This window comes from Boleophthalmus pectinirostris, unplaced genomic scaffold (genome assembly GCF_026225935.1).
Source record: "Boleophthalmus pectinirostris isolate CB_2022bp ecotype Guang Dong unplaced genomic scaffold, ASM2622593v1 HiC_scaffold_6, whole genome shotgun sequence".
In the NCBI taxonomy this organism is placed as follows: Eukaryota; Metazoa; Chordata; class Actinopteri; order Gobiiformes; family Gobiidae; genus Boleophthalmus; species Boleophthalmus pectinirostris.
In genome coordinates, this window is record NW_026571447.1 from 12006231 (window position 1) to 12021236 (window position 15006).

The 15006-nt window shown below is 39.6% G+C and overlaps 2 protein-coding genes across 2 annotated transcripts in view; one reads left to right on the plus strand and one right to left on the minus strand.

Moving 5' to 3' along the window:
- ago1 (argonaute RISC component 1) overlaps positions 1–2823 on the minus strand; it is a 29990-nt gene extending 27167 nt beyond the window's left edge. Inside the window, exon 1 of the mRNA XM_055164133.1 lies at positions 2662–2823. Coding sequence (XP_055020108.1) covers positions 2662–2686 — 25 coding nt within the window. The 5' untranslated portion in view covers positions 2687–2823. The remainder of the gene's footprint in view (positions 1–2661) is intronic.
- Positions 2824–3564: 741 nt separating this feature from the next.
- Positions 3565–14048, plus strand: dhdds (dehydrodolichyl diphosphate synthase). The gene is made up of 14 exons (XM_020940379.2): positions 3565–3719; positions 3916–3989; positions 4275–4391; positions 4466–4608; positions 5271–5387; positions 6753–6854; positions 9631–9745; positions 9821–9928; positions 10191–11672; positions 12851–12868; positions 13058–13084; positions 13174–13215; positions 13329–13382; positions 13457–14048. The coding sequence occupies exons 2-9, from the start codon at positions 3927–3929 to the stop codon at positions 10425–10427; spliced, it is 1002 nt and encodes a 333-aa protein (XP_020796038.1). The 5' UTR covers positions 3565–3719; positions 3916–3926; the 3' UTR covers positions 10428–11672; positions 12851–12868; positions 13058–13084; positions 13174–13215; positions 13329–13382; positions 13457–14048.
- Positions 14049–15006: the final 958 nt, after the last annotated feature.

Below are 15006 nucleotides of genomic sequence, written 5' to 3' on the forward strand. Positions count from 1 at the left end.
AAAGCGTCTTTGCTGTGTGATATAAATCTCCCAGAGAAGAGAGGCCCATGGCTTTCGTCACAGTGGCGGCGTGCTCTAAGTGGCTGTGCAAGTTTGCATGATGCATGTTTGAAAAAGCTGCCTGCTCAGTAGAAGGGGGTCCCAGAATGGGTGCTACATGTGACTCCTGCCTGAGAGGGGCCCATGCTTTAACCTTTGGGTCCCCAGAGACCGGCCCTCCTCCAACACAACAAAGACCCCAGCTGCCCTGCTCCTCTGGTCCCAGCCGCACACACAGACACACCGTGGTACTACGTAGTGACTGCCCTCCCTCGCCCCGATGAACGCACACACAAACATGGGGGCCCCCCTCCACATTCCCAGTCTCACCATGGAGACACCACGGCAACACAGTATTGTCATGGATATCAGGGAGTGGTGTGTGTTGGGTTGTTGGTGAAGATGGGAGGAGGTAGGGTGCTACTTTGGTCATGTTGAAGAGACCTTGGCCTTTTCAGGCACAACAGTGAATTTGTTCCCACTACGGTCCAGGACGCTTATGGTTCTCAAAAGGGACATTCAAATAACCTGCTTCATGAAACGCTGTTATCATCTAGAAACACAGCATCCTCTGCCATTTTGTTAGTTTGTTTTTGTGAGCTAAAACAGTTTTGTTTTTTTAGAACTAAACTTTCATTAGATGAAGCCAGGGGCTTAAAATAAACAAAAATAAAATAAAGAAATAAAGATAACCTAGATGATATTGTAGAGTGTATTCTTATAGGAAATGGTCATTTAGTTTCTGTTTCATGCAAAAGCATCAATAAGTGCTGAAGTGCACCACATAATTAGTGGATATCAGACATAAAGATTAGTCACAAATTTTATTTTTCACTTTGGACTTGACAATGTCCGAAGATAATTTAAAGTTAAATTAAACTAAACCCTTAGTTTAGGGACACTTCTGTGTACAGAAGATGATAATTCTGTTAAGTCCTTCTCATACTAGGCAAACAGGAAAATAATGTAAACCCACGACGTTACTCTATTTATTTCATAATATATGCCAGTGCACAGTGGTTTATACTGTTAAAAGCTGTTTAGCCTAGGACAATGCTTTGTTAAAACATGTGTAGTAATAGCCTATGTGGTGATACTGCAATATTACGCTGCCCTCCTCCCAAACAGGGAAAGCCTTGCCTTAAATAGCCACAGTGAACCCTTGGGTCGGGCACGTTTCACCATCATATGTTCTCCAAACCTCAGATGCCACACTGACAGAAGGGATCGCTTTAAATAAGAGTTCTACTTGGCATTCTGCGTCGGCCTTCTTTTGGTATCAACGCTCAAAATCACACTTGGACACAATGCATCTGCCAAACACGATAAACGCGGGGTCCCTGCGTGTGCGTGCACACACATGTGCGAAAGAGCGCATACGCTGTGTGTCCAGACTTTTGTTGTGATCCGAGCGCACTCACACACGGCGCTAACAGACTCTTGATGGCCGTGCCAGTGAAGGCAGATGGTGAGAAGCGCAGCCAGGGCGCTCACAAACCCCAAGACAATAGCTGTCTTTCCTGGTGCTAAGTCTTGAAGCGGGGCTTTAGTTCTGCATCGCAACAGGAGCACTCGCGCTCACGGTTTTGGCGATGACGTAACGTTGAATCCATATGAGTATGTGGATTATTTGGATCTACTGACGCTGTAGCCCTACATATATGGCAAACTTTCGTGTTCAGGAGTTTGAAGTGCTGTTGCGGGGTCAAACACAGCTGTACAACCGTGACACTTATTGTAACCATCTCGAGCTCTTTCTCTCTGTCATCAGGTTACAACAAGGCAGGCACAACACTGAACATGTTGTCTTCCACCAATTTGGCACGTTTGCCCAAAACCGACTGTAGTGGAGCATGAACCAAAAACAATGATTTAAAATACACGAACGTACTTGAGAGCAATCGCACAAAAAAAGTCTAAAAATAGAAGTCCATTTGACACATTATCCACAACTTCCCTGACAGAAAGTTGGCCCTGTCTGAGCCATGTAAACAGGTCTGAGAGCGCACCTGTGGAGAACTTAAGTGCATTTGTCATCCGCTCAGCTGAATATGTGCTGCATTATGACAGCAAAGGTTCATTTCAGGCCATAGGTCCGGCACATCTTTCACTTACGCTGTAGCTTTGTCACATTAGGGTCACTACAAAGGTGAACACTTCACTGTGTTCCTTCTTCCGTTTATGACAGCTTTATAAATGTGGACTCCAAACTTCACTCATCACGACAGCTTATGATAAGAGATATATGTTCAAAAGAAGACACGTTTGCTCCCAAAGCCTGAGTGTGGGCACGGGGCAGGCTGTGTGGGCTGTGCAGGCTGCACAGACACAGCTGCAGCTGCAGCCTCAAGGCGGGCTTCGCTCTCCTCTCGGAGATTCCCACGACCTCTCCAGCGCTGCGCACGGCCAGCAGCGCTCTGCTCCGGTCTGCAGATGTAAATCTGAGCAGACTGTCTCATTTTGTACTAAGTGTACTCTGTGTTCCAAACCATATGATGCAGTGGTGTTGTCACCAACACTCGTAACACAGCCTACTGGTAGTATGAACTGCATTATCGCTGCAGACTATCTGACTCTCCATAATGTTCAAACGTTTCAGCATCGAATTAAAAATAAACCTACCAGCGCCAGACGGTCCCGGCTCCATCCCATTCACTTAGCCGCTCAGAACAGGCTAGCTAGTCCGTGCAGCTGTGGCCAAAGAGCCGGCCCCTTCAGGCTGGAAGCGACTCAGACTTCCAGCCCCCTCCTCTCGGTGTGTAGTCGTCCCCCTCTCGGTGTACCCCCGCCCCCTACCCCTGCCCGAACCCCTAGACCCGCAGAGGAGCTCAGGCTAACAGCGATTGCAGCCCGCTGACCCTGGCGCTGCAGACGGCGGAGCTGGAGGACGGCGCACCGCTGTCTCCGTGTGTCTCTGGGCAGCCTGCACTGGCGCGCACAGGGACGTGTTCTTCTGCGGCGCAGGGCGGTCTTCACGCTGTGTTGTGCTCCTGCTCGCAACGTCCAAGCAGGATTCTCTTCCAGCGGAACAAAAAGGCCAGCCCCTGGATCAGATCAGCCCCTCACCCCCCAAAACCAAAAAACTTCTTCTCTTCCATTCAAAAAGAGCCACGAGATTGGTAATGAACTTACAGTCTCACCCTAGTGGCCGAAGGTGGAATTGCAGTAGAGATATGCAAATGAATCAAGAGTTCAGTTTAGGTAAAGGTACACACAGTGACATCAATTTTTTCGGATCATTACCTAAGGCCTACACACGAGAAACAATCCTATATTTGGTCATTACGTTACATGCGCTTTGCTGACGTACGCTGGTGGCCATACATTTCTACATTCAATTCAACATTCATTCACACATTGTGCTCTTGCTGTTGTCCCTATAACAGTATGCATATATACTCTACCATCTACCATTAAATATCCAGTATTTCATAGTCAACATAGAAATACACGAGCCATGTACATGATTCGAAAATCAACTGGACGTGAACAGGAAGTTGTCATATTTTCAGTACGTCACTTTACTCCAATGCGGAAGTGATCGTCATCGTTAGAGCTGTGAGTTGGAAGCGCCTGGCAGAGCTGTCAAACGTGCCGAGATTAGCCTGTTTAGACAAATAAACTGAATGAATGAAGCTTTGGCTATTAACTACAAGTCTCATCGGATCGGCTGCTGCTAGGTTTGTGGTTTTCTCGGATCATTTCATTCATTGCACTGCATGCCTCCTAGCCAAAGTATCAGTAGCGGTTCATATTTAGCCTCACTCTCACTTTACGCTTATGAAGGATTGCTGTATTAAAGCTTTAACGGGACTACTAATGTGTGCTGTGCAATACATTCGTCATTTTGTGTTCACCGTTTTGCTATGTTTGCAGATTTGTGTAAAATGTCGTGGATAAAAGAAGGTGAATTGAATTTTCTTGAGAGAATCGCAGCTAATATTCTTAAGGTGAGCTTGTAAACCTCAAGTTTTAAGTATTCGAGAGAAGTTGTTGCTTGTGCTTATAGGACTGCAACGACAATGGGATGATTCACGATCTGATGACTGACAAGACTTGCACTCATTCATAAAGGACAAGACATCCTCACATTGTTGGGACTGAATATTAGATTAAGTGGATTTACTGACAACAGGTTCTCAGTCTATTTGAATTGGTGCTGCGGTTTTAGGTGATCTAGATAATGTCTTATATTAGATAATGTAGTTCCTTATTTGTATCGCCACTTTTCTCAGGCAGGACCCATGCCTAAACATGTGGCGTTTATTATGGATGGTAACCGGCGTTTTGCACGAAAGAAAAACATGGATCGTCAAGAGGGGCACACGCAAGGATTTAACAAACTAGCAGAGGTGAGTTTGTACTGTTGCTTAAAACTAACTTTAAAAATGTTTATTTAATTGATTTTTTTTATTTTCTGTCCCAGACCCTAAGGTGGTGTAAACATTTGGACATTCAGGAAGTCACTGTATATGCATTCAGTATTGAGAACTTTAAGCGAACTAAAGATGAGGTGGATGGACTGATGGAACTGGCCAGGCAAAAGTTTCTGAAATTATTGGAAGAAATGTAAGTAAATGTTTCACATATGCTTGTTGTTATTGACAGTGGGACACTAGTCACACCACTACATCCATCACATGATTCACAACTTCCTTAAAGTTAATATAGGAGTTACTGTTCTGCAGACACTATTGGCTATTCATAAAGTTTCAGTCTTTGCCTCACGCATTTGATCTGTATTCAGAAGAACTAACTTATTTCATCCATATTTTGACTCCTGTGCTTGTCCTATCCCTGTCAATTGATAAATGAACATACACATTATTTAGTTTTATTGTTTTTTAGTTAATGATTTAGTTAATCTACAATACACTGAATCTTTTTTGTATTCAAAATTAATTCCAAAATATCCAACACTTGTTTTCAATCAAATGAGATGAAGGTCTATTTGTAGAAAATAAACATTTGAATACCTCTGCATTTTGTACTGTAATATAGTGGCAAAACCACAGTTCTAAAAACAGTACATACATATAACAAGTTCTAATACAACAATATGCTAATTGCATAATCACAAATGTTGGTCTGGACTGGAGATATGCAAAAAATGAAATCTTGCGTGATATCCCAAAACACTGATATAAAGTGACACTGAGATTTTTGTTTTGTCTGATTTTGTAGATTTTCTGTATTGACTCTTAACTTTAAAAAACATTCTCTTTTCTTAGGGATAATCTTAAAAAGCATGAAGTTTGTATTAGAGTCCTGGGAGACTTGAATATGCTGCCACTTGATCTTCAACAAATAATTGCCAAAGCTGTTGTAGCAACTAAACATCACAATAAGTAAGTGATGGTTTTCATGTTTCAAGTTTTCTTAACTGCCCATTTTTACAGCACACCTTTATTATGATGCTATAGTCTAATTACACTGTTGTGAAGATGTCAAAACCACACAAATCACCAAGTACTAAGTCACTGAATACATGCATGGAAAGTGGGTATTTATGAGAAAATAGTTACTCTTTCAATTGGTGATATTTAGAATAGTTATTTTCCTAAAATCAAAGGAATACATCACAATATTTGATTGTGCAAGTAAGGCTTAAAACGTGCATGTGCGATTTTTCTGTCTCTAAAAGTCGGTGATAAATAAATGCAGTGCAACAAACCTAAAGTTGTTTTTAATCCTATGTTGTGTTGGTAATTATAAAGTGAAACTGCATGTTAAAGTATTCAAAGTAAACAGAATACAGTACTCTGATTGGACCATGTAACGAAATAAGTAGCAAAATTTTATTGCAGATACCAAAAATAATATCTAAATATCTCAATACCCATCTATGTAGAATAGGTTTTAATGTTGAATTTTTCTCAATATGAGTCACTGTTTTCATCTTTACTATATTATTTGCTCATTGCTCTTTTGACTGTTTTAATATGTGTTTCGTAAACCGTCTTTGAGTGTCCTGAAAAGCACTATATGAATTAAATGTAATATTATTATTAATAATATATTAATAGAAATACACTGAAAAGGCACGCCGTGTAATTTTTCTGGTATAGGGAACATCACATGCTCATCTCCTTAAAGATGCATGGAATGTTCTTCAGTATGACATGTTGTGGAAATGACCTGTAAAGTAATACAAAACATACAAGAAGGCTATCTATGCTGGTTTATTATGTTTGAATGGTAACAAATGGTTCTAAAGTTGACAGTTTTTGCTGCAGACGGCCCAGAGCAATGGGGTAACAACACTTAAATAGATCCAGCCCAATCCAAGTACAATGTGCATTTAGGTCAGTTTTTGGCCTTCTTTGCTCAGAGAGGTAATATCTTTACATTAACATTTGAGTACAGGTAAGAATGATCAGATAATAGACATACAACAGCAGGTCCTTCCTGTGAGACTAAAGGACTGGATAAAGAATAGTGTGGCGTTTAACACTTCTTACAGTGTACCTTGGACAACTGAAAAACAACACATGATACTAAAATCACCTCTACTTCCATTAAACCAGTGTTTACCATTTATGTTACAAGTGTTATTACATACACTTAAGTATTTCTTATTAAGTAATGACACTACGTTTTGTTGTAGAAATATGTATATCATGTACAGAATATATTTATAACCCATGACTGAAACTGTAATGACATACTAGTAATTATATTTTTAGTAACTGTTTTAATATTTTGCTTTGCAGATGTTTCCTTAATGTATGTTTTGCCTACACATCAAGATATGAGATCACAAACGCCGTCAGAGAAATGGCCTGGGGAGTGGAGAATGGCCTGATCAAAGCAAGGTATGGCATTTGTTCAGTGAAATGCATAGTTTTTTGTTAGTTTTAAACATTCCACATCCTTCTATCCAAACTTGAACCACAGGTTTTTCAAGAACTCCACTGCTGAGTTTGCCCACTTTACCTGTTTGGAGATTGTACTTTAGTTTTAGGTATCAAGACATGTTTCATAGTCACAGAATATTTTGTACTTTGTAGTCATTTAGCCAGTTAATTGGTGGATTGGTGGACCAAGATTGGTCAACTTAGAATTTGATTTTGATTTTATGGATTTATATGGGACAACAGCAGCTACACTATAGGTATACAGCTATAAGATTTTTGCAAAAACATTCACACTTGTTTTCTGAATTTGGCCATTTTTTTGGTTTAAATTGTTACTTCCTAGTTGTAAATCGTAACATCACACTGTACACAACTGTACTTGGTGTACACAGAAATTATGATCTGACAAATGCAAATATAATTAAAGCCGCAAGCGGCGTCAAACGGCCCTTGCCCAGTGCACGCCGCGCCCGCAAGCGCCACGCACACAAATGCCGCGCCCTACACTATCTCTAATATCCGTAAACCCCAACCACAAATCTAATCCCTAGTCCCAACCTTAACGCTAGGCCTAACTCCTCACCTAACCCTGCCATTTTTCTGAATTTGTGTGCCCACAAATCCTCCACCAGAAAAATTACATAGTTCACCTTTAAATGTTTGCACCCCCTGCTGGCCAACCATGAAAATTGCAAAATGTCAGTAATATACGTTTTTGCTTCTAGTCGTTCATAGAATCTAATTCCCATATTTGGTACAAATCCGATAATGTTGACATTTGATGTCTATGCTAGGGGGCACTATAGTGTACACTTTTCATATGCTTTATAGTGTATTATATTCAGGTGGAGATCATGCATTAGTAATTCAAATTTCAGCAAGATTGGACTTAGCACGTGCGTGTAATAATATTATTTTATATAATTTTGGGGGGAGTCTTTGCACCCCTGCTGGCCAAGGGTGAAAAATTTCCCATGTCCATGACCTATTTTTTTGCTCATAATCATGCACAGAATTTAATTCCCAAATTTAGTACAGATCTGATAATGTTGACGTTTCATGTCTATGCTGGGGGGTGCTATAGTGTTCATTTTTCTTGTGCTGTATAGTGTATTATATTCAGACTGAGATCACGCATTAGTGATTCAAATTGCAGCACGATCGGACAAAGCCTGTGCGAACAGGAGTGAATCTTGACATCATGAAAATATCAAAAATTTTGATTGAAATTTGTGGCTTCACTGCACGTAAACCATGACAGTTATCAAAATAAATTGGATAACTTTAGATGCCCCACTTCTCTAGTCAGATGATATATGGTGATTTTTCAGCCCTGTGGGTGAAAGGAAGTGAAGGAGTTCGTCCAAATGCAACATCAGCGAAAATGCTGACTCAAATTTCAATCCAAAATGGCCGCCTTCTAGTTTGTCAAGGGGCGTGACCATATTTTTTGTGTGTCTTCACATGATGAATGTGTGTACAGAATTTCGTGGCTCTACGACAAACTTGATGTCTGAACGTTTCCCATAGGCGCAATGTATTTTGACTTATCCAGGTGGCACAGTGTCGCCATTATTTATGCCCATGCATGCAACCTATATTTTATTGAATTTTTTGCCACTTCTGAATTTTGGTCCAAGTTTGGTGAGTTTTTGAACGTGTTTAGGGGGTCAAATTTGAGCTCAAAGAGCAGAACAATAATAATAAAATAATAATAATAATAATTAGAGCAAAAACAATATATCTGTTAACATGGGACTAACATAATAGATGTTTTTTGAAACCTGTCGACCTTCCCCACGTCACCGTAGGGTCATTGGTGAGTGACCGGCACTGATGTGCTCATCATTCACCATCTCGTCCGGGTCGCCCCCTGACCCACTGACTTCCATTCATTTTAGCAGTGATAAATATGGCCCAGGCCTTGGTTGTGGGTTACTGGAATACTGCTGTTCATGCCGGGGCACGACCGAGATGACGAAGCTGCACGACATCCTCTCGTATTCGCGCATGTGCTCGTCGTTGCCCATGCGTTCGTCGTAACGAACGCAGTAGGCTCTACGCCCTGTCGGGGCTCGGGCCTAAATCTAAGAAAACACATCTATTTTTGTTGAAATCTTGTTTAAAGTATCAGCATAAATATGTTCCTTGCTGTAAATTGTACCAACCTTTTATACAGAATTATCCCTAGTGTGTATCAGTATGTTTTAACTCTTACTTCCTCTAATTTTTTACACATTTTAAATGTTCTCTTTGAAAATTGCTTCTTGATAGGTATAAATTTAATGCAATTTATATTTACAATAGTCCAACCAAATTAAATCAAAATTAGATGATCAGAAAAATCTGGCATACATGCTTTAATCTGCATTTCTTGTTTCATAAAAATACAGTTTCTTAGAACTTTTCTGCATAAAACATATTTTGTAAGATTATAGACATTTAATACTTTTTGGAAGTTTTGCCACGATCTTTTAGTCAACTAATCAGTTGGCAGGGCATGTGTTTTATCCACCAAGAATTTCTTTAGTTGACTACAGTAATAGTACTTTGTGTTGCATTCAAGCCCTAAAACTCACTTTATACAGATATGTTGGCATGATTTTAATTTTATCTATCATGTGGACTTTTAATTATTTTTGTACTTTTTGAGTGTCTCAGTTTTTACAACTTTGTAGCACTCCTGTCCCCTAAAGTCTTGCATATTCTAAATTTTTATTTTTTTTCCCCACAGTGACATTTCTGAGTTATTGCTCAGTGAGTGTCTGTACAGCAATAATTCTCCCAACCCTGATCTGCTCATTCGAACATCCGGAGAAGTGAGGCTAAGTGACTTTCTACTTTGGCAGGTATGAAAAATTACAGTGAAATTACAGGAAATGAAATCAGATGTGTCATTTAACAGTCTCCTTTCTACCACACAGACCTCTCACTCCTGCGTAGTGTTTCAGTCAGTTCTGTGGCCTGAGTACACATTTTGGAATTTGTGTGAAGCTATTATTCAGTATCAGCTCAATCACAAATCTATTCAGGTATGTTTTTTTGTTTACGGTCTTATACACCTGTAGTTAGGGCTGTGCAAATACTTAGTTGCACTCATATACTTGGTAAACATAATCAACCACAATGCAAAACTGTAGATTTTCAACTAAGGCTCAGTGGCGCTGCATTGCGCAACTGTTGAGGATTCATTTTGTGTCTGAATGCTAATGTGTGACATTTTAAAGAATAATTATGCATATTTCATAATTTGACAACAGTTTTTTTTTTTTTCTAAATTGTTTTCAATGACAGAAAGCCAGAGATCTTTATCAAGAGCAACAGGAGTTACAGCAGCTGGAGGCAGACCGCTCCTGTGTGACGGAGCAGCACCAGGGCAATGGGAAACCTTCTGACATTAAACAACAACAGGAGGCCCTGCAGCAGTACAGTGCCCACAGAGAGGAGCGCGTTCAGGACTTCCTACAGGAACTCAAGCACAAGAGAGACTTGTTTTTTAGCAACTTAAGCAGTGAAGCTGCTGCTACCTAAGAACAGTCATGCCCAATGTTAAAACCTCTTAGTTTCTCGCTTCTGAGGGAAACTGATTTTTTTCTTCCCGATTTGTATAAGACAAGAGGGCACCTTACCCCTATGGGGCTGTAGAATAAATGTGGAATTATTTATGATTGTAGATTTTTAAAGAAATATATGTGGAAATATCTGGTCAAGGTTTAGTTATATAATAGTGGGTCAAAAGCATGCTTTTGGTGTGAGCATTGAGTCACAGGAACATGTTTTGGAAGTGTTTCTAAAACATGTAGTGCGTTATTGTACTTATACTTTATGTTGAAGTCGGCAGTAAGTGTTAAATGTTGAGTGTGTTTTTGAATTTAACTAGATTTTGACCAGATGTACAATAAAGTGATAATTATGTGGCAAAATGAACCATGATGTGAAATGGATTTCACCGCCTCAAGGTTTTGTTTCTGACAGTGAGCCCTGGATGACTTGTGTTCTATTTTTTAAAAACAATGTTTACTAAAACGAGCACCAAGCCCTCATATCAACACCTTATAAATAACACTACTTAACAGTAGACAATAAATTCAAATAAACTGTTGCTGAATGATGTTTTTGCCATTTTATATTTTAGATCGTCTTAGCATTATATTTAGGACCTAACCTGTTATCACAATGTTAATAATATCGGTAAGGCAAGGCAAGTTTATTTGTATAGCACAATTCGTACACAAAGTAATTCAAAGTGCTTTACAGAATAAGAAATACATTAAAATCATAATAAAAACAAATCAAAACATAAATAATCATGAAGATTAAAATGAAAAAAGAGAGACATAAATTGGAGAGAATTGGAGAGAAGAAAACTCCTACTCCCACGGATTTTTTTCCTCGACAGTAACTTGTACACGTATGTCAATGAGAAAGAATTCCAAGAGTTCCACAAATGCCGACAGACAGCGCCACCCTGCGGCACTGCGTAAAATCGCGAGTCTTCTTCAGTTCCTTCTGACAAATGGGCGGTGCTTAACAGAAACCACGTGACTGTCGTCTGTCCAATGAGTACCGTCTCAACACAAAACCGGTTCAAACCGGTTTCGTTCTTATATTTCAGCGTATAAACTACAAAAACATTCGTTTGCATTATACATTCGCCATTTTACGCAGCAGCTCGCAGGTTGTCGTGCGTAATCCTCCTGAAAAAAGTCCGTTTTTACGGTTATATTTTTGTGATTTTTTTCTGCAATTACTGCAACCAACATGGGCAAAGCAAAGGTAAGATTTTTTTTTTACTTATTTTTTAACTTATTGCATGAAATTTGCTGCTAACTCGAGCAAATACAGTGTTGTATTGAATGGATATGTGCATCAGCGGGACGTCATCATCTCAAATGCTACAGCGATGGCGGTCACGCCGATCTGCTCTCATTTTCTCAAATGCAGTGCGTTTTTTGAGAGGCTCTGCAGGTCGAAGCTTATAAAGACTATTTTAAGAAATGCTGTTGTTGTAAAGATAGTAAACGTTTGGTCAGCTCTGTGTTTAGAGATGGAGCCGTTTACTGAAGCAGGAGTGAAATATTTCGCCTGTCTTCAGGGCAGCTGCTGGTGGGGGATGTAAATCTTGACAGGTTACACGCATTATCTAAATTTCCACCGTAGAAAATGCGTTTTTAGCCATACTACCGTGAGAGAAAAGCGAGGGAAATGCATAGCCCGCCAAAAATCGATTTAAGATATTTCCAACTCGACAAATTAGTTATTTGAGGAAGAGGATGGGGGAGGGGCGGCTATTCTTGTCCCTTCTTATACCCTCTTTAGATTATGATAAGTAGCTAACATTTTACTCAACATAGAATTGAATAAACACAAAATGTTTTAGTAAAAAAAAAACGCCTTTTCCTAGAGTGATGACATCGTGTTTTATGGCAGCCCAAGCCATTGCGCATCATTTGCTATGGGTTGGTCGTAATGGATGTTTGGGCGCGTAATAACCTTGTAGTGGATTAGTCGTTTCCGAATTTGCATTGGATGAAGATGCAAAAATGATTTACAAAGATGCACCCTGCAGACGTAGCCTCCTATCTATAGAAATTGGGAATTAAAGCTTGAATTGAACATTGGCCGGGGTTTATCGTCTGGGGAAGATAGTGATTTTTCAAAGCGCAATAATCCTCGGTGTCACAACAGCTGTCCGTCGGCGCGAACTGATACAAAACAAAGGAAGCTGTCAAGGCGCCAAATCTACGTCACAACGCTCGTGCAGCCCACATTTGAATTCAAATATGAGCGGGAAACCTTTGTCATCCGCAATGTCCGCACAGCAACACCAGCCTCTGACCTCACAAACACCATATGGACCATTCATATTTAAGTCAATTACTGCTGTTATTGAGTTTCACTTTTAACACAATCAATCAATACTAATGTTTTTCTCTTTTCTTCTTTTGTTTCAGACACCAGCCAACACTGAGGTTTGTGGTTCAAATATTACATTTGTTCAAACGGTCATGTAGCCTTAAGCATTAGTTCATATTAATGATGCATGAGTTGCCACATTGTTCTCACGTTGTGAAGGCTCCTTAGTAGATTTGGGTCTTTATTGTAAATCTGTGTAGACTTTGTGAGATCTAATATAATAACTAATTTTATTATTTTAACAGCGGAGAGTCTCTGCACGTTTGGCAAGCGTAAGTTTTATACATTTTTTTAAAACACATTTTACTTGTTCTTTTGTCCCTTCAGCGTTAATAGAATTTTTTTTTTTTTTTTTTTGCAGAGACCCAAACCAGCAGCGGAGCCCAAGAAGAAGGCTGTGAAGGTAAATGGCTTAAACATCACTGAAAGATGAAATAGACTCATGAGCATTAGCTCTCTTTCAGTTTATAACAGGATATTAATTTATTTTTTTTTAAAAAAATTGTTACTTTTCAGAGGCCACCCAAGCAAAAGAAGGCCAAGACAGCAGAGAATGGAAGCAAGGCTGAGGTTTGTAGCAGACAGTAAATGGATTTTAAGAGTCAAACGTGTTGTAATAAAGTATATCTGATCTCTCTCCACAGGAGCCAAAGGCTGAAGCCGCGGAATGAATAACTGTTGTGCTTACTCTGTGTACTTGGTGATTGTACAGTTTTAAAATAAGTATTTTTTACCAAGTTTTATATTATAAATGTCATAGGTTTGTTTTGGGCTTGCACTTGATGTAACATGAGTTTTCACCTTCATATCAATTTTATATCCACCTAAAGTAACTACCGTCCATATCCTGTATGACATTAGCCCGTTTACTTTAAACTGCTGAGTAATATTTGTAAGTTGAAGTCAAGAAATTTGAAACATTGTGTGGCAGCTAAAATATTGTTACAAATGTAGGGACATTAGGAATTAAGACACTCCCTATATATTTTAATGTCAAACTTAATTATGGAATGGCTCAAAATGTTTTGAACTACTTAGAATCACGTGATATTTAGTCAATGAAAATGCATCAGATGTCTTTTTGAAAGTAGCTGTAGATCAAGTTTGATACATCCCAAAAAACATGATGTGACCTTGGTTGTCTGAAAAACTGTTAAATTATGTAAGTGGAAAAGGAAACTTTTCTGACAATGGTTGCTTTTCATGTTCTTGAATAAAATTACAAAAAAAATATAATGTAGTCTGGCTGTTATTTTGTTGAATAAAAGTCTAGGTAAATGAAGATTTACAGTAAAGTAGGTCTAGATGCTGCTTCCTGTTCAGTGTTGACCTCAGTAAATGTGATTTAGTGCAGTTTTACCATGACTAACCTTGTCATAATCATAAAGCCTTAACTCCTTACTTCAAAAGAAGGCCTAGTTTGCTAGAATGTTGGTAACTGGAAAACAATAAACCAACACTGGCAGCAAATAACGGCTGTTCATCAGGTCAGATCAGTAGAGGGGGATTGGTGTTATGATGATCTCAGGGATAAGAGGTGAGCGATTGGGCAACAATGAGATAAACTAAACATTCGGTCGTACAGGTGGAGGAGCTGCATGGGCTCCTCATCATTGCAGGAGTCATACTAGAGGACGTTTTGACCTCATCGCACCACCAGATGGCAGTGCTACCTTATAGGATCACAAAGTGAAACCGCAAAGGCTGCAGAAGCGCGGAAAAGGGGGTTTCTGTTTAAAGTAGTTGAAATTCAGTCGTGTTTTAAGATAGAAATTATCATTTTAGTCAGGTTGATATCTTCGAGAATGTTTTTGTATTACACACGTAAAAAATGTAGTTATGTTATCCAAGTTCTTATCCTAACGGAGTTATTGGCTACTTAATCACTAGGTACTCTGAGTATGGGACAAAGTTGGGAGGTTTGGTCAAGGCCATGGGCATAAAGCTCATGGTTCGGGTTCTCAAAAATAGGAATGCCTCGGCGCATTGAGGCGAATTCCGCCCCAGAGCCGTAGAGACGTGTGGATTCAGTGAATATCCCCAATCCTAGACTCAGCAGACTCAGGGGTCACCAGTGTGTAGTGAACAGCGGAGACTGGATAAGCGTTCACCCCAAAATCCTGCAACACCAAAATGAGGACTGAAGTGGGAATACAGCTGGAGTGCAAGAGAGAACGCGCCAGCGTTAACATAG

Excerpts from the sequence above, each read along its gene's own strand:
- dhdds (XM_020940379.2), top strand. The coding sequence starts at position 3,927 with ATGTCGTGGATAAAAGAAGGTGAATTGAATTTTCTTGAGAGAATCGCA. Across the intron at positions 3,990-4,274 it reads TCGCAGCTAATATTCTTAAG|GCAGGACCCATGCCTAAACA; the intron begins GTGAGCTTGTAA and ends CACTTTTCTCAG. Across the intron at positions 5,388-6,752 it reads GCAACTAAACATCACAATAA|ATGTTTCCTTAATGTATGTT; the intron begins GTAAGTGATGGT and ends TTTGCTTTGCAG.